The sequence below is a fragment of the Jatropha curcas genome, chromosome 7 (assembly GCF_041381405.1).
Source record: "Jatropha curcas cultivar XTBG-Jc1 chromosome 7, XTBG_Jcur_1.0, whole genome shotgun sequence".
NCBI classification, from domain to species: Eukaryota; Viridiplantae; Streptophyta; class Magnoliopsida; order Malpighiales; family Euphorbiaceae; genus Jatropha; species Jatropha curcas.
In genome coordinates, this window is record NC_143157.1 from 14,890,937 (window position 1) to 14,917,935 (window position 26,999).

General features: G+C 29.0%; 3 protein-coding genes across 3 annotated transcripts in view; all 3 read right to left on the reverse strand.

Moving 5' to 3' along the window:
* The window catches only part of LOC105631115 (integral membrane protein (Protein of unknown function DUF92, transmembrane)), a gene marked incomplete in the record, with an annotated part of 28,646 nt that extends 24,239 nt beyond the window's left edge, over nt 1–4,407 (reverse strand). Inside the window, 3 exon segments of the mRNA XM_089724073.1 lie at nt 1,313–1,436; nt 3,455–3,708; nt 3,962–4,407. Of these exon segments, the coding sequence (XP_089580199.1) occupies nt 1,313–1,436; nt 3,455–3,708; nt 3,962–4,351 (768 nt within the window).
* An 11,995-nt stretch (nt 4,408–16,402) lies between these two features.
* On the reverse strand, nt 16,403–20,776 carry LOC149494737 (uncharacterized). The gene is made up of 3 exons (XM_089724421.1): nt 20,769–20,776; nt 16,571–18,006; nt 16,403–16,425 (listed from the first exon to the last, which is right to left on the reverse strand). The coding sequence occupies exons 1-3, from the start codon at nt 20,774–20,776 to the stop codon at nt 16,403–16,405; spliced, it is 1,467 nt and encodes a 488-aa protein (XP_089580547.1).
* A 1,653-nt stretch (nt 20,777–22,429) lies between these two features.
* Nucleotides 22,430–26,113, reverse strand: LOC149494738 (uncharacterized). The gene is made up of 2 exons (XM_089724422.1): nt 24,682–26,113; nt 22,430–22,812 (listed from the first exon to the last, which is right to left on the reverse strand). The coding sequence occupies exons 1-2, from the start codon at nt 26,111–26,113 to the stop codon at nt 22,430–22,432; spliced, it is 1,815 nt and encodes a 604-aa protein (XP_089580548.1).
* Between the last annotated feature and the right edge of the window lie 886 nt (nt 26,114–26,999).

A 26,999-nucleotide genomic window follows, 5' to 3' on the forward strand; every position in this document is an offset into this window, starting at 1 on the left:
CAAAAAAGTTGTTAGAATGGTTGCCAACTAGCTAGTCCTTTGAATCTGCTCATATTAAAGACTACTTTTGTAGGTCAGCCCTTGGATCAATGTGACTTTTGGATATATAATTGATGCCTAAGATAGAAACCAAATGATAACTAATTCAATTGATGTGGAATAACTTAAGGGTCCATATGGATCAGTGTGTGTATTTGAAATGAAGTTGGGTTTTGCATTTTAAGTGAAAAATTAAAAGAAGTAACATGAAGTCAAATCAAATGTTCAGTCATTTCAAATAACTACCCATCCAAAAGGACCCTAGGAGTTACCACCAAAATCCAGTTGAGAAGTTATTTGCAAGTTCCACAAGTCTAAATGTACTAGAAGATATACATCTTTAGGTTTTCCCTTACAGCAAATAATCTAGTTGTCCAAGGAAAATATGCAAAGAAGAAAACTTTTACTCTGCAAAGGGGGTTGACCATAAGCATCATAATAGACTAAAAACAAATGGGGAAAATATGAGGAGATAAATTAATATCTTTGCATATTACAAAAAATCATATCTTAAGCTGGAAGTCGCTTGACAAGCATTAGCATTAACTTAGCAATATTGGGGAAAAATTGGAGCACATAAAACTAGGAAGATGCCTAAATGAGGAAGCGCAATGGCAGCGGTCGTTAGAAATCTACAAGGCACAGAAAAGGGCATGCGATACACCTAAAAAATGAGACAACTTATGGTGCTAATTGCCATTTGCTTATGTTTTTGCCCTTCTATTATTATTATTTTTTCTCTTACTTTGTTTATATAATCTTTTTTATCCACTAGATCTAACATGGAGCTAGGATTTGGCAACCCTTATCATGAGGTGCATAGTCTTTCCCTCAACCTAAGCCAGACAAATTTCGAATACTGAGTATCACATCCAATAGAAGGCACAACAGAAGGAAACATCCTGAGCATGGCCGAATTTTAGGCCTTTCTGGTATTGTGTGCGACACTTCTGTTCCTCCCATAAGAAACCTCATGGTAGGGAGATACATTATTGGCATCTCAGCCCCATAGTGTCCACAGGGCTCCTACCATATGGAGATATCAACTCCTTTTGCCCAAGTATGATGCTTGTCTTCTAGTTTACCACTAAGGATAATGCACAATATATTTATAGATCCAAATCATAATAATATATTTACAATATAAATATAGTTTAAAATATGGAGAAAAGTTGATCCAAACATGACAGGCCATTAACACCATAATTTGTCTTAAAAGAAATGTCATAACCAACAAAAAAACTAAAGATAATGAGACGGTAGTGAAATGTACCTCGCGCAGTAAAGTTGCAATAACAGCAAGAAGAATTGATGCCAACAATCCAGCTACTGTTCCCTCAACACTTACAGCCCCTTCCGTTCCCCTTGGAACTACCTTAAATGTCGTAACAAGATACCTGCTCAAACCACCCAAAATTCAGAACAATAAACTCAGCAACAGTCTTATAGGCAAGGGGTTAACCGAAATGAAATAAAAGAGATATACACATGTATGCATCTTGTCAAACAGGTAAAAAATTATATACATTTAAACAAAGACCAAAAAGAAACAATCTAAAAGTGCCATAAAGAATATGCAATTCACACAAATGTTGCCACAGCAAATCAGACGGCATAGAAATTGTGCTTTCTCTTCAAGTGAATAAAATGAGACTCAAATAAATAGGTTTAGTTTTGGTACTTGTATAATTTCATCATCTAGATTAAATAGTTTAGGCATCTTATCACTTAAATTTTAAGCCTAAATCTAGATTAAGAGAATATTAAAGAAGAAAAGAACAAGAAAGAAAATGAAAGATAATAGATACTTGCTATGACAGGAACATGTGCATTATTCTTCTTCTTTACCGTTACTTTTTCTTTTCCATTTCCCAAATCAAAACCTTCTCATCTCTTTCCTCTTCATAAATAGTTCAAAAACTGAAGTGGGTTCTCCAATGTTAAAATACAGATTGCGTAAGGTCATGCCAGAACCAAAAAATTGCATTCTTAGACATGCACCCAAAACATAGTGCCATAGGAGGATACAGAATCAAGTAATTGGGAACATTATGTTTTCCAAATCTCTTGCTTTTGAAAATCAGAAAATAGTAGTGAAAAGAACGTCACCCTCATGCTTGAAAAAACCCTCTGAACAAGAAAGATACAGCTCCAAATTGATTATAGTTCATATGAAAATTTATTAAATCATTGCAAAGATTTGCATCATTCATTTCGTTCTCCAAAATAGTATAGCTATGTTTCCATAACATTCACATATATAATGCCATATACCCCTTTGACAACCCTTGTTAGCTGTTACTGCTCAACAGATAACTATAAACAGAGGAGGAAAACAAGAAAGTTTTACCAAGCAATACAATGATATTATTTCGCAGATATCCTTAAAATTAAAGCAAAGAAGAAGAAGAAGAGATGCCATCATTATAACCTAGTGCAATAGTAGCATATAGATCTGCATATGCCCAGTTATCCAAAAACAAATTCCATATAAACCCTATGTGTTTACTATTAGACAACTCAAGCACACACCATTGATAGGAAGACAGTGTCTGCATCACCCTAAAAAGTCCAGTAAAAGTCATACAGAAAGTTTCTACATCTTCCACTTCTGTGAAGCCTGTATTGTTTATTCAAGTCCTGAACTCCCTGTTTCTCATCTGGTGCGCAATCTTAAGCAAGATAATGCCTTACTACCAGGAATTTGATGACGATCCATTAAAGCAGAATCACATCACAGCCATTATGGCATTCCATATCATGGTAACGTCAGTAGAATAAAATGCTAAAATCAATTACCAGTCTGTTTCTAAGTTTATGAAGACTACATCTGGATAATCTGTCACCTTGAACATAATTCAGAGATCCAAACAAAATTAGTTGATGGGTTAGCAATATACAATATCCCTCCAAAGATCTTTCAACAATGCATGTTCTCCTACTACATTAAAACTTTCATCAATTTGGGGCATGCTAATCAAATGTTGAAATCATAACTACTTCACCTAATTCAATTCCACACTCAAAGATCTACGGTGTACATAACCTCATTTCAAATGCTTTTATGAACTGAAATTGTAATTGACCTAGGGAAATAATCTAGCTTAGATACATATACCATAACAAATTTAAGTGTAGAACATCATTGGTGATAATGAGAAATAGCTTGGAGGAAACAATACAGCAGCAGCGAGAATATTTCAGGTAAAACTTATACAAGTTCAAATTTTTATGTTAAATCCATCAATCCTCACTATGGACGAGCTGAAGAACTAATACCTAACTAAAAGACTGCACTGAAATGAAAGACAATGAAGTTTAAGATTCAAATGATTAAATTATGCATGAATAAAAGAAGTAAATGCAGTTAATTTCTATAAAAACACACACAAACACACACAGAAGCATTACTTACGTAGTTTTGCCATATGCCTTCCCTATCTCACTCGAAACGGTATCACTCAACTTAGTACAGAAACTGGCAACAAATCCAAGTTTCCAAAGACGAGAAAATGCCATTCCTCCAACTCCATTTATTGAAAGAAAAGCGCACACACAACCAGCAGCACTAGAACCAATCACACTGCCTGGTCCCCTTCTTCCTCTCCTCTTCTCAGCCACTCCTTGTGCTTCCTTTTGCGCCATTTTAACTTTTGTAGCTGCAGTGCCCTGAAAGTACAACAATATAAAAACAAAAAAATGGCCCAATTTCTTAAAAAAAAAAAAAACCCTTGAATAACTAATCAATCAGTTTATTAATATAACACATAAAAACAATTATAGAACAAGGCCAAATAAATAACAATTCAAGAAAAACAAAAAACAATTGAAAATTGTAATCAACCACAAAACCCATTAAAAACAAGATAAGAAACATATAGAAGAGCCACCAATATGTATATACATATAGGCTTGAACTCACTATAACGAAATAAGAGGCAACGAGGAGGAACCCAGAGGACCCAAAAGCACGCCAAGTGAGAGTACCCAAAAGAAACGCAGCGCAAATGCCCGAAAGGGAAAGCCCAGTGACCAGAATAGGAGACCCCATAATGAATATCAACAAGTTGTTGAGGAGAGCGGATTTCCAAGTGGGTGGCGTTGCTTGTATCAAGTTCATTGCCTCCGATAGAGCTCCCTGCATTGAGATCGCATGAGGTCTATGGGAAGGTAACATTTTTGAAAATTTAGGAGAAGGGTTAGTATTGAAATTGAAAATTAGGGGCTTCTTGAGGTAGATTGGAGGTTTTGGGAAATGGAGAGGAGGGAAGAAAGCGTGACTGGAGTGAAAAGTTTTAATTGAAACTGCCATTTTTATGGTCCTTTTTTTTTTTTTTTTGGACCTCTTAAATCTTAATGAAGCTGAAGATAAATGGTTTGAAGCGTGTTAGGTGGAATTTGATGCATGAGCAAGTCCATTACAAAATGGGCTGAACTTACTACAATTCCCTTACTGTATTAAACTATTAATTATTGGACTTTTTGTTCTTGAAAAATTGGTGAGTTGAATTTTACGTACGAGTTTGAAGTTTAAATTTGGAATATGCTTTTTTTTTTCTTTTTTGGGGATTGAACTACTAAATAAAATACACCAATAAAATAGCATTTTAAAATTTGACGCCATTTACTAATAAATTGTTGGAATGAGTAAGCAACTTCCATTAATCACCTACAGATTCTAAAAAAAATAATTGATGCCATATTATAAAAAAAAACATTAAACCAAGTTTAAAATTAAAAAGGAGATTCTTCCATGCGAATATAATTAGGGGTGGCTACGGTCCTGAACCGCCGATTTTGATTTCAAAAAATGTGGAACCGAAATCGAACCGATAACTGACGATTTTGATTTCGGTTTAGAATCGAATGGTTATAGTTCTGGTTATGGTTCTTTAATGGTTTCAAAATTGACGATTCCAACCGATTCTCCAATCGATTGTCCAGTGAATCGGATAATTATAAAATAAAAAATTAGAAAATAGTTTTTGTTGAAAATTTAAAATTTAAATATTTATAAAATAATTTAAAAAAAAACTTTAAGAAAAAAATTTTATAAAAGGGCTTGAACTTTTAAAAAAAAAATGGCTTGGACAATAATTAGATATTGGACTTTAGAGAAATTATTTGACAATAATTTGGATAATTATAAATGGGAGAGCTTAGAAAGATTGGAGAGTAGAGGGTAATAAAGAGAAATAAAAATTTGTTTGAGGATAAATGAAATAATGGATATTTATAGTAAATCCAAAAAATCAACTTTCTACAAATACCCTTAAAACTAGCAATTATATAGCTGTTAGGATGGTTAATTTGGAAATTTCATAAAAATTAAAAAATATTATGTTGAAACTATCGGTTTGAACCGATGGAACCACCGGTTCCGATTGCAAAAATTGCCAATTTCATCCGGTCCACAATTCCTCAAAACTTAAAATCGAAACCGACCGCAAATCCCCATTTCTGATTTTGGTTCCTACCGATTCAGAACTGATAGCTCCAGTTCCAAAAATCGAAAAATGACCATGCCTAAATATAATACAAAGAGATTTATTACTTTAGATTCCCAAAAGCTTGATTTTTAGGAAGGTAGGTTAAAGAGCACAAGGATTTTTCACTTCCTTAAATCCCTAAATATAATACAAAGAGATTTTATTACTTTAAAATCCCAAAAGCTTGATTTTTAGGAAGGTAGGTTAAAGAGCACAAGGATTTTTCACTTCCTTAAATCTTGTCCTTTCTCAATAGCATCTTTGCATTTATTTATAGACTTAAAATATGAACTTCAATAAATTTAAGATTCAGACTTAAAAGTTACGGTAATGGTTGTTGTCACAAATTGATTCAATATCATTGCACCTAAAATATTACTTTTATCCAAATTTAATAATACAAAATGTCACTTTTGTCTCTATTTAACTTAGTAGATTTTGAGATGGGAGATAGATTTTAAATTTGAATTTCAAATACTCCTCTTTCATCATTTGATAACTATGAGATTACTAATGCACATATTAAGCTTTTCTTTTCTTTTTTTTTTATTTCTCTTTCATCATTTGATTTACTTTATTCCTTTGAACTATATAAAACCATTCCCTTTTTTGGCTTAGCAATTGTTGGCCCTCTTTATTGCTTTGTGTATTTTCAATATTTATCTTTCTTTTCAACAATGAATGCTTATTGCAACAGAAGTAAATCCAAATTTTATGTAGTTTTTCAGGGAATAAAATTTGAGATATATAAATCTTCGCAAGAATGCTCCTAACACATTTCAGGCATCAGCCAAATTATGTATAATGCTTACGAGACAATGGATGAGGATTTGGAACTTACGATTTGTTTAGTGAATCAAACAGTTTTAGATGTCATCAAGAATCTACGAGTTTTAGTGTTGCTAAGATTCAACAAGATGAAGGTAAGACGGTCACATGCAATGGTGAAATTGAAGTACCAGTAGATAATCATCTTCTTCGCTCAAATATCATTGCGTGTGATTGGGATGTCAATAGAGGGATAGTAGATGCTAGAGTACACTCTACATGAAGATTGAATTCAGATAGTCCTAATTTTGATTCTGTAAAAGTTTGTATTGTTAGAAATTTATTTATTTGGGCTTATTGATTGTGTTTTATTTGGTTGTATAAAATATTTAGGTTAAGCCTTATAATCCAAAAGGTCTAATTCAAAGCCCATTATTAAAGAGTGATCATTAAAGTATTGATGAGCCAGTTAAATGTGTTAGGGTTAAATGTGGTTAAATCCTCACTTGGGTTAGGATTATATATTTATTAGGGTTAGGATTATATATTTATTAGGATTAATGATGGGTGACCCTAATAGTCTCATATATATAGGCTATATTATCTCTCTCTAGTCTACACCGTAAAAAAAAAAAAAAAAACATAAAATTATTCTCCACCCATTGGGAGTTTGTAGATATAGGGAGGAAACATCTGACCGTTCCACAGACAATTGTGCATGGCTGTTTCTATTTAGTTCAACCTAACTTTTGGGATTAAGATGATGTCAATGGAAACAGACAAGAGAGCCTGCAAATTATTTTATTTTCTGTAATTTCAATTTATATATGAATATCTTAGGCACTTAAATTCTTATATGTATGGGATTCATCTTTGGAATTTTAGTAGAGATTGTTTGTGGTTTATCTTTTACTGTATAATTAGGAGGAGTAATGCCTTTTGATTGATTAGTGGTATTGGACAGTTTGAAATCCTATGTGTATCGATAGAAATGTGATAAGAAGTTGAAGGCAAAATAGAAATGGGAAAAAATGGTTTGGAATAGTGAAATTCGTACTCAAGTGATATATATATAATCTAATTACGCCCTTTGTTGACATAGTATAGTTTGTTTTTGTGTCTTAGTAATTTGGGTATATGACGTTAATATGCTAATTGTGAGATCTTGCCTGAGCACCATTCCAATTAAGGAAATTGAAACGCTAATTTGGACTAGAACTACACGGAAAAAGCCTACTTAATTTGACTGAAAGAATATATATATATTCAATGGAAAAGTGCACTAAAACTCGAAAACCAAAGAGGATTCGAAGACTAGATTTTCGGTTTAAGGAGAATAAATCAATTGGCTCACAATTAAAACATGATTTGAATGAAAACAATTTTCATGAGCAATTAATATTATGCATGGGCGTATAAATTATGCATGAACAAATATTATAAGCAAGATAAGTAATATTCATCCATGAAAGCAATAAATAAAATTAAATAATTGTAGAGAGTATTATCTCTAGTAGGATAATCACACATCTCCCAATGACAATAATAAAACAATAATAAAATAGGAATCAAATAAAATAATAAGAGAGTAACAACTCTAGCCCCTTTATATAGAGAGATTCTAAGCTCATCACATATCTCTCAACAATAACAATTAAGTTTTAACAACAATTATTTCAACTATGATTATAATCATCCTTGCAGCAATTATAATTATCCTAGCTTAACATTTCCATTTATCTTTTTTTTTTTTTATAAATTTTTAAGCATATATATATATATATATATATATATATATATATAATCTAAAACTTTGAATAATTAAAACTTTAAAACTTTTGATTTTTTGAATTTGAAAATTTAAAACTTTTAAATATTTTTCTTATGTATATCTACATATATATTTTTCACAATGGTTTTGATTTTTTTTTAGAATAGTTTTTTTCTTTGTTTTTTTGTTTCTTTAAATTATGTTGTTTTCAAATTTTTGGATTTTGATTATGCTTTAGAAATTTTTTAACTTTTATTCTTTTTTTTTTATTTTGATATGTATTGTTATTATTATTTTTTTCATATTTTGAATTGCAAAATGATAATAGCAACTTTAATTGATCTCTTCTTCTTCAACTGAGATAATGTCAATTCTCTAATTTTTTTTTTTCTCTTTTTCATGCAAGAAGAAGTGGAGATAGAGGCAAAAACATGAGCAAAGAAAATGAATAGTAAATAGGAGTTTTTAGGAAAATAGATTTTTTTTTTTTTTTTGATCTTTGTACAATTAGTATATCATGTTGAGTATGTTTAGTAATAATTTTTCAATTCATCCATGTAGTTTTATATTTATAAATGAAATGTCAGTATTTATTTATTTGTTTATTGATTTATTATTATTATTATTATTATTATTATTTTGTAATTTCTTTTACCTGTTTTGCTTGCCTGGGTAGAAGATTAAAGAGACATCACATTAGTTATACAGCAAAGAGAACATTTATATAATTGATTTAAAAAAAGAAAAAATATTAATTTACTAAATACATTTAAAATAACAAAAAGAATTTATAAGACATGATAAATTAAAAAATAAATTTAAATACCTTACCATATATATAAAAGGATATTCTTAACATTTAAATTTTAATTTTATTATCTAAATATTAAAAAATTATATCTAATAATTATATTTTAAAATTAATATTATTTACAAAATTATTTATAACTATATTTCAATTTTCAATTTTCAATTTTATTTCTTTTTTTATTATATCATTTAAGATTTTTTTTTCAAATTTAAACTTTTAAACTTTTAAATTTATAACTATCATTATCCATATTTATATTTAAATTTTTTAATATTGGAAAACTTAACTTTATTTTATGTCCATTTATTTATAATAATTATCTATTTTTATATTTATATATCTTTATTATTATTACATTTTTTTGTTCTTTGACTCTTAGCTTATTTGCAAAAACAATTTTTTTATTTGCTTCTTCTCAGTTGTAATTTTTTTTTTTTTACAAATATTTATTTTTGTAGGTACAACAAAGCAACTACTAATGAAATGTACAATAATAAAGTAATAAAACTATTCGCGTAACTCGCAAGGTTCCATCTAGTCATCTACATCTATATAAATTTATATTATATATAAAAGTGAAAATGGAGAGAATAATGGGATTGCCGATATTGTCCTTTTGAAATTTAAGATATCTTAAAATAACCTTAGTTTTAACTAATTAAAAAATTTTGATCTAAAAATATATATAATATTTTTATAAATTGATTGGATGCTTTGTTTACTTTTTCTAATAAAGACATAAATATATATAATTAAGTATTTTAAAATTTTTAATTTTTACTATTATTATCTTATTTGTCTAATTATATTATATTATATTTTATTATTATATAAATTATTAATAATAATTTAATAATTTTAATAATTTATTATCATTATAATTTATAATTTAGCTTCAACATTATTATTTTAAATAATATATCTAAATGAGACATTTAAAAATTTTTATATTTTTTAAATTTATTTTAAATAAATATATCTATATGATTCAGATTGATTTAAAAAGGGTATCATTAAATTTCTTTAATTACAATTTGCACTCTAATTTGGTTAGCCAAAAAATAAGGTAAAAAATTATTATTTTTAAACATCTCGAATTTAATTAGTTATATTGATATCTTATATAATTCAAATCCAATTGCTATTAAAGAATATAATAACAATAATTTTTTAAAATGTTTTCATGATTTTGATAGGCTAAAAAAATAAAAATAAAAATTTATTATTATTTATAAATATTTAATTTAATTTATTAGATTGCTTTCTTATTCTATCGTTAACATATAGTTATTTATTTACAAGAGATTACAATAACAAAACATGTAAATTAATTATAAAATGTATAATAGAAACTATATGATGATTTTTATAAATCAATTTAGTTTTTCCTAAAAAAATAAAATGAAAGCAACTAACGTATAATAAAAACTGTATGAATCTATGAATCAGTATGTTAATACATAATCAAAAAAATATTTATTGTACATATAAGTGTAATATAATTTAATCACTCAATCTAAATAAGAATTTATACTTTAATGTTATATAAATAAGAAATTAACTATGTATAAAGAATAAACATATAACGAGCATAGTCAACAAGCAATGTACGTTATAAAGAAGATTAGTATATAAAAATAGAGATATGGAAACTGACATGGCATAAAATTAGATATTTAAAGTGATGACTTGGTATTATTTTTTTACATTTTTAATTTAATTAATCCTTTTTAATGATTTTGCAGACATATTATGTTAAATAATTGTTATTAAATTGTGATAGTAAATAAAATCTTGAGTGATTATATTAATGACATCAAAACCAATAGTGAGGAATTGAAAAGGCAATCTACAATCAAGGAATTTCTATAGATTTTCCTTTTCAATATAAAGGTTTTGTTGTTTAGAATCATCATTTACAACTTTATGTTTTATATTTGCTTTTATTTTAATTTCTTTTCTTCCAATCAATGTTTGTTATAATTCTTAATTTAATTTATAAGATTTTAAATATAGAACCCATGTTTTATAAATTACAATGCATTAAAAATATTATAAATTTTATTGTATTTAAAATTCTAAAATTCAAGTTATATGTCAATCAAATCTAAAATAAAAAATATTTAGTAAATTTAAATATACACAAATTAGATTCCACCATTCACCATCCAATCAAATTACCTAAGGGGATTATTTAAATGACAAAAAAGAAAAAACACCTAAAATCCTTTTTAATTTTTTTTTGTCAAAAGCAATATTTCACAACCTGTGCATCACGGGCTCACGACTAGTTATATGTATATAAAAAAGGATCATTAGTTCCTTTTTTCAATATACTAACATGGCGCTTCATTTGAAGTGAGAGAATTTACAATATTTGAGCATGTACTTTTATCTTAATTGGAAGAAATTCTCGTGAAAATGTGCTCAGTCTTGAGAAATTTTTAAATAGACTCAGTCTATTACGTTAGCTATAGACCCCACCCAATGAAATACAGCTACATCAGCATTTTGCTTTTTTTATTTTTTCTGTACACATCACTAACTCCTAAATCAACACAATTACCTTTCTTATCTCTAATAAAATGGAAAACATGAAAGAATTAATAAGAAATTAGTTTTTAAAAAAGTAAAATGCTGATGTGGTTGAATTTCATTGGGTAAGTCTATATGCTGACATGGTAAACAGAGTCCACCTAAGAATATCTCCTCAACCTTCCCAAGTGCCTTAACCTTTTCTCTTCTTAAGTGATAATATTTGTTTCTCCCGTCCCACTTCTTCTATTAAACCATGTATTAAATGTCATTTACTCTTCTCCTACACACAATAGCGCGATCTCCCTGACCCTTCTTGCCGTTTTGTTGTCATCTCTTATAGATGCTTCTCTGATTTATAGGGAGGGGTTGGATTGGGATGAGTTTAGGCAGTTTAGGAGAGGACCATTTTGTTTTAATGGCGGAGAGGTGAAAAATCCTGGAGAGATAATTTCTAAAAGGCATAAGAATTATGATTTGATGCTTAATCTGCAATTGAACATCCGGTAAATTTTTTTTTTTTTTCAATTAGCTTTTATGATATGGGTTTCTGGTTCATTTCTGTAAGTGGAAATTTGCATTGTCTCATTGATTTTATTTTAATATGCGTTTACTCCATTTTGATTTGTGTGGTGTTTCCATATTCAATATTGGTTGGAAAGCATGCCTAGATTGTGAGGGACCTGAAGCCCATTGATTTTGATCTAAGTAGAAGTTTTAGACGGGGTTTCCATCCGAAGGTCAAACATAACTCCTCCACATTAATCAGTAGAGTTTCATGGAAGGATTATCGTCCCATGATTTTTATGTGTATCTTATGTTATATTTATTTTTGCATATTCAATTTTTCCTATATTTTTGCATGGGTTCAAGTTTTGAGGTGATATAGTTGAGTTTCATCTAGTGTGCTAGACTTGCTGGTATAGATTGGATTTTTTTTATTCTTTCTATTTCATTGTCTTCATTGTGTTATAGAGGTCATCTGATGTTATTTTTGTCCCTTTTATCCCTCTTTTTTCCTGCTTTGCTGCATTAGACATTTGAGGGAGCTGTTACAAGTGGATACTAATGATTACATGTTAGCTATTTGTGGAAATGATGCCCTTAGAGAACTGTCTTCTCCTGGGAAGATTGAAAGTTTCTTTTACCTTACTCAAGATGACAAATTTATGATCTAGACAGTGAAGAAATTAGTAGTCATTGTTAGCTGCCCACTTGGTTAATTTATGTTTTATTAAATTTAAAGTTTATAGAGGGCATGAATATATTACAATCTTGCATAACTAGCAATTGGTCAAATGCTTGTGTTTTAGCTTGCATTGCACTTCCTCGTTTAAACAAGAATTTTGAAATTACATTGTTTCTGAAGTTTTGGTTTCCTATCTAAAGATGCTTATTAGGCTGCTTCCCAGTTATGACCAACATGTCTGCCGGTATGAGAATTCAATGGTGACAAAATTCTTTGGTGTACATTGTGAAATTCATAACTAGCTTGAATTTGTCTCCTTGCTTGGTGGATTCTTATATTCATTAGTGACCTTATCTATTGCTATTAGTTTTTGTTGGTGATATGTGCAAGTTTAGAACATAGTAGATATGAATTAGATAATGATACAATGACCATAAATTTGCACTAATTTGATTTGATTTATTAATTCCGTGTTCATCAAAATGTCTATTTCCGATGGTAACCATGATAAAGTATTCCAAGCTAAATGTATCAAACAAGTAGGAAGGAATTCTAAATAAAGTGATTAGAATGCTACCATTATTTATTCTTTTCTTTTTTCATATAAACATGGCTAAGGTATGAAAGTGACCATGTAGTTTTCAACTTTTAATTATTGTTCCATTTGATTGAGATCTATTATAGATTTAGATCATACATTATTAAATTAAAAACGTTCATTCATTATTATAATATTTCAATTTTTTCAAAATTATGCAATTACAAACATTTCTTTCTAAAAATTGGTGACAAAATATCCTATTTAGCTTTTATTGCATTATTAAGAAACACTACTTTGGTGGTAACTGAATTATATGCCTCACTAAAGAAAATCAGTTTCAAATTGTAATCATCATGATAATAAATTTCAAACTTTTATTCATTATTCTATTTCAAAAGTTCATTAATTGGTAAGTTTCAAAAGTTAGTATACATCAATCATTAAAAATTTTATTATTTTGTCAAAATTTCAGCTTTCATTAAAAACAATAAGAACTAAAATTGCTTTGAAAGGAGTTAAAATTGAGTTAATATACATTAAGCATTTGTAAAGAAAATCAAATTTCAAAAATTTGAATATTACCTTTTTTTGTTGGTATAATCGGGATGTGTAATTTCCCTTGGACCATAGAGCGTAAAGATTTTTGACTCTCTCGGCAAAGTGTGCTTTTCAGGACTTTCCATTAACTTCTTTAAATGGAAGCAAATGTTAGTTACTTTATATAATTGAGCTTCAATAGGAATTAAAATTGAGTCAAAAAATATTTATGACTTGCCATACTCTCATTAATTGCCTTTTATAATTCTGCCTTAATTTGGCATCTTGCCCACAAACAATGCTCATTTTTTGCATTTCTTTTTTTTCTTTTGCCATTCAGTAAAGTTAAATTTTGATACTATAATAATAATAATAATGTAAATCTTAGTTGGTCAAATGACTTGTCATTACCTCTTTAAGATTCAATGCTAGATGAATACATTTTGTCAAATTTCTTGAAATGATGCTATTTGCATAATAAGATAAAATAATAAGTGAGTATTTCTTAATCATTCCATATCTTTTCATATTTCTTAATTTGAAGTTATATCATAGGTCCGTGAAAGGAATGAAGCTCTCCTTCTCGAATATTTAAAGAGATCTCTGTATTTAGAACTGCAACTAATTTAAGAACAAAACTAAAGATTGAATTACTAGTAATCATCATCGATAATAAATAAATTAAAATATATGGATAGATATATTATCATTTTATTTTAAAAGTGAAAAAAAAATTAAAGTAATTAAGGTCAAGAGTTTTATTTTCTCACTCGGCGTTTATGCATGTAAGCACAGTACACCTAATAACATTTAATAAAGTTTATTTTATTTTTTTTAAATTTTTGGTAGTGACGATTACAGTATGCATAAACATCAATCGACTAAAAATTAAAAATATAAAATAAATCTTCTATTAAATATTAATTACCTTTTATAATTCTGCCTTAATAATATTCATAATACTAAATTAGTTGTCTTATATAATTGAGCTTTGATAGGAATTAAAACTGAATCAACAAATGTTAATGATTTTAAGGAAAATCAATGTTCGAAATTTGAATGCTACCTTAATGGAGAGTGGAATTCAAAACAAAATTAAATGATTTTCTAATAAATGTTAATTACTTTTTATAATTCTTCCTTAATAATATTAATATTATATTTTGATATTCTTCCATTTATTACAAACGTTATAAACATTTGGTATAAACGTTATAAACGTTATTAGTTTTAAGCTTTTCAAAATGTGCCTGAAAAAGAAGAAGAGGTTTTAAAGTATATCTAAATAACTCAGAATATTTGTTTTCTTTCCCAATATTGTTAAAGAAATATGATTTTGGAGACTACTTTTAATAAAGAAAAAAAAATGACCCAATGCATATATTCATCTATTTATTTTTTGTAAAAAATCTTGTGGTATCCTCAACTTTTACTTCGATCTATTGAACACTTCAATTTGTAAAATTGTATCAATTAAATATTTCAACTTGCAAAAATTATTCTATTTAATAATCAAACTTCTAAAATTAGATCAATTGAACACTTATTAAATAGTTAAAAATATGAAATTTATTGTTCCAAATATTATACTACCCACACATTAAATGAAGATCTTACACATAAATACCAAAAACACACAAAAAAAATTATTATGTTAGTACAAAGAGAGATACAATATTAGCAAAATTTGTAATTTCAGAGACATAATAGGTCACTAATAAAGTTTGAAATGCCACAAGATTTTGTCTACAAAGTACAAGGCTATATTTATATATTTGGCCTAAAAAATATTAAACTTAATTGATTCCAGATGTACTATGAATTCATTATCAACTTAAGCAAAGAAATTCCTACAATTCAATTAGTACATGTTTAAGCTTTAATGGCTATGACATTGAAATATGACAAGTCATACTCATACATACAATAGCATATACTTTTTTCTATTTTTAATGGAAAATTTCAGCATTTGTTTATAATTTAAGGAAACTTAAGCTACACATGATAATAGGTAAGTATTAGCTAAAAAAAATTCTCAATATGTGTTGTGAACTGTACAATAAACTAATGTTAGAATTACCTTCTTAAATTTTTCTTTTTTAAAACTCACACCTCTCTTAAAAGTTGCAATATCATTCTCCACATTTTGATTTCTTGAAATTTTACTCAAAACATATATCTTACACTTCAAATAAAAAAACATTTTTTATATAGCCGTGCGAAGTGTGGGAGACCACCTAGTGATTTCAAGATCAGACTAAGCTTTTTTTTTTTTTTTTAAATTTAAAACATAAACTTTTATTTATTTACAAAATAGAAATACAAAAATGCAATATTTAATACTTACAAAAGTTTTAAAATTTAAACTTTCTTCAACTGAATGCTTACAGAGAACTGAGAACTGAGAGGGAGATAAGAGAGATGGTTTACAATTGTCTAGAATTAGAGCTTATGCCTTCACAAGGGGTAAGGCTCCCTTTATAAAGAAAATTTAAGAATCTTCACTGTTTGCCTTTTACTGTTGATGAACAGTACTTTGTCTGCCATCGAATCTTTACTGTTGACTTTTACTGTAGGTGAACAGTGCTTTGTCTGCCATTGAATCTTTACTGTTGACTTTTACTGTTGATACAGTAGCTTGGCCTTTACTGTTGAACAATAGTGATTTGGCTTCTACTGTTGAAATAGTCACTTGGCCTTTACTGTTTGACAAATAATGAAGTCAAGGAATAAGGTTCCCTGTGCCTGTTTTATATGGAGTCAGAACAAGATGAGGACGATGATGTGTCCTTCTTTTTCTTTTCCTTTCTTTTTATTTTCTCTTTTCTTTTTTCTTTTTTCTTTAGCTTTTCTTTTCTTGCTTTAGCTTTTTCTTTTTTATCAGCTTTACTTTTGATTTTTATTGTTGACAGTTCATCATCACTATCTTCAAGAGAAGAGATCGAGATAGCTGAAGATGAGGATGAAATGACTTTACTCTTGCCCTTATGACTGGTTTTAGAGGAGGATTTACTGGATGATGGTTTTTCTTGAGGATCTGAACTGATAGAAAGTTGGTGAAACATTTCTTGACAGATCAGTTTATATTCCTCAGGGGTTTTAGCTGCGGCTAACCTGGCTTGACATTGGGCTTTCTGGATACCAAATGTGGGATGGTCCAGAATAGCTAATGTACTGGCATAGGTTAAGGCTGGTTTAGAAGGACTGGCTAATTTGCTATGAATCCATTGACGGATTTTTAATTCAGTAGTGGAATTCTTGAAAGATCCCCACCATTTAATTTTATGTCTTTTTACTATCATAGGAATCTGAGTTCCTGGGACATACTGATAATCGAAATACCATTGATATACCCAAGGGGTGAAGAAGGTCATACAATAATACATTAAGGATGGGATATGGACTTCTCCAGGATTAGGTTTATAATGGGTTTTAAAATAGTGATATAAAGAAAGGATCTCAGGGGTGATAATTTCCTCAGAGATTCCCCTTGACTGCCACCACTTTTTAAACCAATTAGGAATTTTTAAATCAGTACGTATATGTTGATCAAAATATATTAACCACGAATGGGTATGAGTTGGATTTTGAAGACAAAAAACCTTTTCCCAAGCTTCTTTGTAATCAAAATAATTATATGTAGTATTGTGTTTATGCAAAACTTTAAATCTTACTGGAGTATATAAAGAAGATACGGGCCAATCTTTGGGATGAATGACGCGTTTTATCTGAATAGAAGAATATGAAATGACAGATTTATTTTTAGTATCAAAAGTATGCTTTATTTTTACTGAACCAGTATCAATTAAAATATTATGATAATATTCCTGAGGTTTTGAGGGATCAGTGGGAACAAAATACCAATCCTCAGGATAATACTGCTTTATAGTTTGCCAAGGATTAATATGGTTATATCCATCCTCGATTTCAATTTCAAAATCATAAACATTTTTTCCAAACCATTTATGTATACTACTAGTACTAGAATACTGGATTTTTGGCAAATCCACAGCCATCAACGGATTTGATGAGTCTTTACTGTCTACCGTTTGAGACAGACTAGCCGTACCATGAGCCGATACGATCGCTTTAGTTTTAGAAGCCATACCTGTATCTTCTGTGGAAGAAGATGCCATAGCTTGCAACGCCTTTACCACTTCTGGAGATTGAGTTAATTCCTCAATCCATTTTTTAAGGTCTTTTGAAGGGGTTTGTTTACTAAGGGTTTTAGTGAGGTCTTCAGAATGCTCAGAAAGAGCTTTACTGGGTGAATCTGACTCTTGTTTACTAAGTGCTTTTCCCTTATCTATCTTCCTTCCCAGTGTTCTGTAAGAATTCGCGAGTTAGAAAGTCTGGGATATTATTAGAAGTACCTTTAATATACTCAATATCAAATTCAAAAATACTTAATAATGCTTGCCACCTTGCAAAAATTTGTTTAGAGGCAAGGTTTTTAACATCTTTTTGCAAAACATCTTTTGCAGATTTACAATCAATACGAAGTAAAAACTTTTGATTTAACAAATCAGATTGAAACTTATTTATACATATCACTATACTTAAAATTTCTTTTTTAATAGTAGAATAATTTATTTGTGTCTGGTTCCAATGTCCAGACGTATATTGAATGATACGTTCTTTACCATCGATTTTTTGTTTTAAGGTACCACCATATCCTATATTGGAGGCATCCGTTTCTACAATTTTAAATGCAGTTGGATTAGGAATATACAAATAAGGAATTTCTTTAACTAATGATTTAATTTGTTTTACCAATTGTGTATGCTCATTGGTCCAGGGACCAGCATTGTTTCTAAGTCTATCATGTAAAGGTTTTATCATACAATTTAAGTTAGGATAAAAATCAATAACATAATTTAAACAACCAAGAAATCTCTGAAGTTGTGTTTTATTAGTAATTTCATCAGAAAATTTATCTCCAAACACCATAGTTCTTTCTATAGGTTGGCTTATTCCCTATTCAATATAATGTCCTAAAAATCGAATTTTAGTTTTAAATAGATCCATTTTAGTTTTACTAAGTGCTAAACCATTTTTCTCTATAATCATACAAAAAGTTTTTAGATGTTTAAAATGGTTTTCAATAGTTTGACTAAATATTAATACATCATCAATATATACTGTACAAAATTTTGAATATGGATTAAATATGTCATTCATTATTCTTTGGAATTCTGAAGGAGCATTTTTTAATCCAAATGGAATTACATTCCATTCGTATTGACCAAAAGAAACTGTAAATGCTATTTTATATCTATCCTTAGGGACAATTTGTATCTGCCAATATCCTGACTTCATATCAAATTTACTGAAAACATTAGCATTATACAATTTCTTTAAAAGATCTTTTTTATTTGGAATTGGATACCTGATCCATTTTAATGCTGCATTTAATGGTTTATAATTGATTACCAATCTTGGTACTCCTCGTTCTATTTCTGCGTTTTTATTTACATAGAAAGCCGCACATGACCATGGGCTTCTTGATTTACTAATTAATTTTTTGTTTTCTAAATCTTTAATTTCATTTTTACAATGTTTGATCAATTCAGGATTCATCTGAATTGGTCTAGCTTTAGTTTTAATATTTCTTTCATCAAAGTTATTTTCATATGGTAAGTCAACTATATGTTGTTTACGATTCCAAAAAGCATTTGGATGATCAGCACAGAGTTTTTCTTCCATATATGTTTTTAAGTTTTTTATTTTACTTTGGATGAAGTCTGTGTCTAATTGTTCTTTAATTCTTTTTAAACACATATTATTCTTTAAGTCTTTTAAATCTTCTTCTTTAGATTTTATCAAAGAATTTATTTCTAAAGTTCTAATAGAATGAGCTTTTAAGAGATTTAAGTTTTTCTTTTTAGGTTTCTCTGTAAACTCTAGTCTAACTTTTTTATTTCTTGTCTTAAATTTAATACAGTCTTTTTTTACAGAATAAGGTGTTATTAGATTTATAAAAGGTGTTCCTAAAATTACCATATAATTTATTTGGGGAGATAGTAGAAATATTGTTTTTATTTCTAAGTCTGTATTTACAATTAATGCTTCTACTTTACCTACTATTTCTAACTTAGTTTTATTTGCTGTGCTTAGTTTTTCTTTAGTATCTAACCAATATCTTTTAGATACTATTTCTGATTTTATACAATTTAAATCTGCGCCTGTACCAAACAGTGCTATTGCATCTATTATGAAATCATTTGCTACTTTAATGTTTATTTTTACTAAATATTTTCTTGAAGTAATTTCTTGAAGTAAAAACAGAAAATTACTATGTACTATTTCATCTTCTTCTAATTGGTTTATTTCATCTTTTATGTCATCATCTGGTTCTTCAGAAGAAGAACTAGATATGAGTTGAGATTCTAACAGTTTTATTTTCTTAGTATTCTGTTGAGATTGTGCTTTTAATTCATTTACTTCATGCCTTAAAGTTTTAATTTCCTTTTGTAATTCTTTATTGGAGATTTCCGTTTCAATTTTCTTATTTTTATTTTTATTTAATATAGTAGTTAAATCATAAGTATTAGACCGAAGTTTAGGAGTTATCTCTTTTACTGCTTTCTCTTCTTCAAAACTTTTTATTAATTTTTTAAGAAGCTGGGCTTTAGTTTCATTATCAGTTATGTTGTTTACTACTTCTAAGAGTGTACTTTGATCTTTAGTAAGCATATTTATAGACTTTTCTGAAGAACTAGTTGTTGTGGTTCCTAGTTCATCAACTTGATTTTCACTTTCTAATATCTCAGATTCTGAGGTGTCTGAATCGAGATATAGTTCATGAATTTTATTTAATACTTCTTCTTCAAGATTTAATTCATTTAATTTTTTATTAAATCGACAGAATTTTGATGTATGTCCTTTTTTACCACAATTATAACAAGTTAAATCTTTATAAGAAGTTTTAGTTGGAAACTTAGAGGGTTGCTTCTTTTTATACTTCCTATGAGGTTTAGATTTTTCTCTTTGATAAAATTTATCTTGACTAGGTTTAGACTTGTATTGTTTTTTATAATATTTATTCTTATAATGTTTTTTAGGTTTAGATGGTTTAGGACAATGACCTGTACATCGCTGAGTAGATGTCATGCCATAATCAAACTGTTTACAAAATGATCCTAATTCTTGTTTAGTTTTATGCATCTCATATTTTAAAGTTCTTTGAAGTTTTAAATCATGACATATCTGTAATCCTTCTTTTTGAATTATACTAATTAACTGTCCGTATGTTAATTTACTATAAGGTATTGGATTACCAAATTGTTGCTTTATATAATTCCTAACCTTTTCACCCAAGAAAAAAGGTAGTCCTGCTAAGAACTTCTCTTTCCAAAAGGCTTGGTTGGAATCTTCTCCTAACATTAATCGTGTAAGAAAGGTAGTTTTATAATATTGAAAATCACTTAATTTTTTACATTTTAAATTACTTAATAATTCTGCATTTTTATCTTTTAAGTGTGATGGATCTCCTATAAAATGTAATGAAATAGTGAGAATTAAGGTTGACACTGCATCCTGAACTGGCTCACCATTTTCATCATATATTGGATCTCCTTCATCATTTACTTGGATTGAATTTAAGATTTCTAAATGCTCTTTATCAGTGAGGTGAAAATCCCACCAACCTTTAAGTTGACCTGTAAATCCTGCTATAATGATTTCTGCTATAGCCCTATCAGATATAATTGACTGAGTTTTATAAGCATTAGCTGCCATTGTCATTTGTTGTAATATACTTAATATGTTATATTCAGAAAGTCCATCTATATTCCATTCATAAATTGTAGTAGCATTATATTTAAATTGAGATATAGAATTAGGTTTATCAATTAATCCTAAATCTGGTGCTCTATTTACTAATTATCTATGTGAGATATTTACTATGTCTTTATGTGATATAGGGTTTAGTTCAAATTGTTTAATATCTTCTGATTCATAGTTTGACATTGGTGAACCTGAATCAGAATTAGAATGTTCTTCGATTATATTTATATTTCTGGATGTTTGAGGTGTTTCAGGGGCTACTTGTTGAGTAGTATCTGAATTTAATTCTAATTTACTTAGTTGTGCTTTTAATGTGCCTAAAAATTCATTTTGGCTAGATTTAGTAAGTTGATAAGGTTTAAAAATGTGAGATTTGATTTTTTCTTTACCTTTTTCATTAGCATTTATAATTGGTTTTTCTCCTAATAAGTTTTCTATGCGTTTTAATTGAGTATTTAAACAAATTAAACTTGCATTACTAAAATTATTTTGTTCTATTAGTTTTTTATCCGTATCATTTTCTCTAGCAATTTTATATGGAGCACAAGTAATTTCATTGTCTTGATATTTTAATTTACTAATTGTTTTAGGTGGAAAATCACTCTGTATAGTTCTATCATTTACTATCCATTCTGGTCTTTTATCTCTTACAATTATTGGCTTTAAACTTTTAGTAGAATTATTTTCTTTAATTAGTGCAAACCAATCAAAGAATTTAATTTCAGTTTGAGTGTTTAGTTTATAATTTAAGTATTCGTGTTTTAAATCTTCAAAATTATGAGTTTTTAAGATCTTATTTAATTTCATCAAGTTTTTAGTTTTTGTTATTTCTTTTAATAGACCTTTTTCAATGTCTTCTTTACTGAGCACATTTAATTCTCTATTTATTTTATTTATATTTTCAGTTATAGCTGAAGCTGTTGGTGATTCAGGTGATGAATTTACTAAATTTGACTGCTGATTAACATAGGTCTAGTGGATTATAGACTGCCTGAGGAATGGAAGAGCTATAATCAACACCTTTCATTTTAAGAGATTGGCTAGGAATATCAGAAGAAGAATACCTAGGTTTGACCAATGTTTGAATTATAGGTTTAGGTTCAGTGTCTTTATATTTTGCATAAATAACTGAAGGTATATTTGAAGAGGGTTTTTCATTGTCATCTGTGATTACAGAAGATGATGACCCTGTATATCTAGAGCTTTGGCTTCTATTAAATTTTAGTGTAACTTTACCATCCTCATACTGCTCAATTTTTTGTAAATTTATATTTGGTTTTACCTTTTCTGGAATAGGAGGGGGTACTATTCCTTCTAAGATCCATTCTTCGGGTAGAGTTATGTCTTTCCATTGAATGATTTTAGGAATTACTGTATTGGTTTTAGTTAAATCTGTTTGTAGGAATCTTGTTTCTCCTACTTTAGGTTGTAGCTTATATTTAGTACCAAAAGCTGAATTCATTGCTTTATAATGAATTTTATATATCAATGCTATAGGAATTGATCCTTGTTTCATTTTATAATTATGAGTTTTAATTTCTAAGACCATACTGTCTAGAATATTTACATCATTTAGGGAGGTAGTCATGTCTGGATATACTTCAAAGGATATGGGTCCTTCACTTAAACTAGTTTCAACAGATCCTAGCAAAGAATCTTGAAAATTTAAAAATCTAGCATCTCTTACCACTGCTAAAATACTAGTGTTTAATCCTTCTCTAGTTAGAGGTTTTATACCTACTTGAATTAATCCTATATGAATATATTTATATCTTTTACTTTTATGTTGTTGCAAAGTTTTAGAAGAGAGGAGAGTAATCCTTTCAAATGGTTTACTTAATTGAAAATCTCTTTCTTCTGTTTTGATTACATAATCAGTTTTCCATAAATTAAATTTAGAAACTTTATAGATCTGTTCTTTATCTACTTTAGGTATTTCCCATTCATCAATAGCTTTACTAAAATCTTGTAAAATTAATTCATTTCTATTTATGACCCTTTTTTTATTTCTGAAGATTCAGAATCATCCGATTTAATACTACTAGCAGATCTACATAATAAAGGATCTATTTTAGAATATCAACAAGTTGTGGCCACTGCCTGGTTATACCCTCACTCAGCCTTTCAACACACGGCTATCAAACGGGTTCAGTAGGCATACCCAAAACTATCTATGATACTTCCAAATGAATCTTTTATTTTATAGTTGCTTAGTAATATAAAAGGGATTGGCTCTGATACCAACAAAAGGAAAAGGACCGTTTACACACACACAACAACAAAAGGAAAAGGACCGTTTACACACACACAATAAGGATCATGGAAAATTTTACCAGTATGTTGATTCTGAAGTAAATGCTATGATGAAAAGTTTTATATAATGAATTTACAACAAGCAATAATCAAAACAATATTTCTGATGTGGAAAATCAGACTAAGCTGCATCCACAGAGCATACTTATTTACAACACACAAATCACAATATTATTTTAAAGGTTTTGGGTTCCTGCAACCTTAACCTGGGATCCCCAGAATTAAGTCAGAGTGTGGAGGGAGAAGAGAATGGTGCCGTCAACACGGGCTTTAGATTGTAGCAATTTAAAACACACAAACTTTTATTTATTTACAAAATAGAAATACAATATTTAAATATAAAATACAATATTTAAAACTTACAAAGAGTTTTACAAATAAACTTTCTTAGACTCTGAACGCTTACAAAGAACGGAGAGGGAGAGGAGATTCTTAAGAGAGATAGAAAACTAAACTAAGCTTATGCCTTCACAAGGGGTAAGGCTCCCTCTATAAAGAAAATTTAAGAATCTTCACTGTTTGCCTTTTACTGTTGATGAACAGTACTTTGTCTGCCATCGAATATTTACTGTTGACTTTTACTGTTGATGAACAGTACTTTGTCTGCCATTGAATCTTTACTGTTGACTTTTACTGTTGATACAGTAGCTTGGCCTTTACTGTTGAAAATAGTGACTTGGCTCCTACTGTTGAAATAATAACTTGGCCTTTACTATTTAACAAATAATGAGATCAAGGAATAAGGTTCCCTGTGCCTGTGTTATATGGAGTCAGAACAAGATGAGGACGATGATGTGTCCTTCTTTTTCTTTTCCTTTCTTTTTATTTTCTCTTTTCTTTTTTCTTTTTTCTTTAGCTTTTCTTTTCTTGCTTTAGCTTTTTCTTTTTTATCAGCTTTACTTTTAATTTTTATTGTTGACAATTCATCATCACTATCTTCAAGAGAAGAGATCGAGATAGTTGAAGATGAGGATGAAATGACTTTACTCTTGCCCTTATGACTGGTTTTAGAGGAGGATTTACTGGATGATGGTTTTTCTTGAGGATCTGAACTGGTAGAAAGTTGGTGAAACATTTCTTGACAGATCAGTTTATATTCCTCAGGGGTTTTAGCTGCGGCTAACCTGGCTTGACATTGGGCTTTCTGGATACCAAATGTGGGATGGTCCGGAATAGCTAATGTACTGGCATAGGTTAAGGCTGGTTTAGAAGGACTGGCTAATTTACTATGAATCCATTGACGGATTTTTAATTCAGTAGTGGAATTCTTGAAAGATCCCCACCATTTAATTTTATGTCTTTTTACTATCATAGGAATCTGAGTTCCTGGGACATACTGATAATCGAAATACCATTGATATACCCAAGGGGTGAAGAAGGTCATACAATAATACATTAAGGATGGGATATGGACTTCTCCAGGATTGGGTTTATAATGGGTTTTAAAATAGTGATATAAAGAAAGGATCTCAAGGGTGATAATTTCCTCAGAGATTCCCCTTGACTGCCACCACTTTTTAAACCAATTAGGAATTTTTAAATCAGTACGTATATGTTGATCAAAGTATATTAACCACGAATGGGTATGAGTTGGATTTTGAAGACAAAAAACCTTTTCCCAAGCTTCTTTGTAATCAAAATAATTATATGTAGTACTGTGTTTATGCAAAACTTTAAATCTTACTGGAGTATATAAAGAAGATACGAGCCAGTCTTTGGGATGAATGACGCGTTTTATCTGAATAGAAGAATATGAAATAACAGATTTATTTTTAGTATCAAAAGTATGTTTTATTTTTACTGAACCAGTATCAATTAAAATATTATGATAATATTCCTGAGGTTTTGAGGGATCAGTGGGAACAAAATACCAATCCTCAGGATAATACTGCTTTATAGTTTGCCAAGGATTAATATGGTTATATCCATCCTCGATTTCAATTTCAAAATCATAAACATTTTTTCCAAACCATTTATGTATACTACTAGTACTAGAATACTGGATTTTTGGCAAATCCACAGCCATCAACGGATTTGATGAGTCTTTACTGTCTACCGTTTGAGACAGACTAGCCGTACCATGAGCGGATACGATCGCTTTAGTTTTAGAAGCCATACTTGTATCTTCTGTAGAAGAAGATGCCATAGCTTGCAACGCCTTTACCACTTCTGGAGATTGAGTTAATTCCTCAATCCATTTTTTAAGGTCTTTTGAAGGGGTTTGTTTACTAAGGGTTTTAGTGAGGTCTTCAGAATGCTCAGAAAGAGCTTTACTGGGTGAATCTGACTCTTGTTTACTAAGTGCTTTTCCCTTATCTTTCTTCCTTCCCATTGTTCTGTAAGAATTCGCGAGTTAGAAAGTCTGGGATATTATTAGAAGTACCTTTAATATACTCAATATCAAATTCAAAAATACTTAATAGTGCTTGCCATCTAGCAAAAATTTGTTTAGAGGCAAGATTTTGAACATCTTTTTGCAAAACATCTTTTGCAGATTTACAATCAATACGAAGTAAAAACTTTTGATTTAACAAATCAGATTGAAACTTATTTATACATATCACTATACTTAAAATTTCTTTTTTAATAGTAGAATAATTTATTTGTGTCTGGTTCCAATGTCCAGACGTATATTGAATGATACGTTCTTTACCATCGATTTTTTGTTTTAAGATACCACCATATCCTATATTGGAGGCATCCGTTTCTACAATTTTAAATGCAGTTGGATTAGGAATATACAAATAAGGAATTTCTTTTACTAATGATTTAATCTTTTTGACCAATTGTGTATGCTGTCCAGTCCAAGGACCAGCATTCTTCCTAAGTCTATCATGTAAAGGTTTTATCATACAATTTAAATTAGGATAAAAATCAATAACATAATTTAAACAACCAAGAAATCTCTGAAGTTGTGTTTTATTAGTAATTTCATCAGGAAATTTATCTCCAAACACCATAGTTCTTTCTATAGGTTGGATTATTCCCTGTTCAATATAATGGCCTAAAAATCTAATTTTAGTTTTAAATAAATCCATTTTAGTTTTACTAAGTGCTAAACCATTTTTCTCTATAATCATCCAAAAAGTTTTTAGATGTTTAAAATGGTTTTCAATAGTTTGATTAAATATATACTATACAAAATTTTGAATATGGATTAAATATGTCATTCATTATTCTTTGGAATTCTGAAGCAGCATTTTTTAATCCAAATGGCA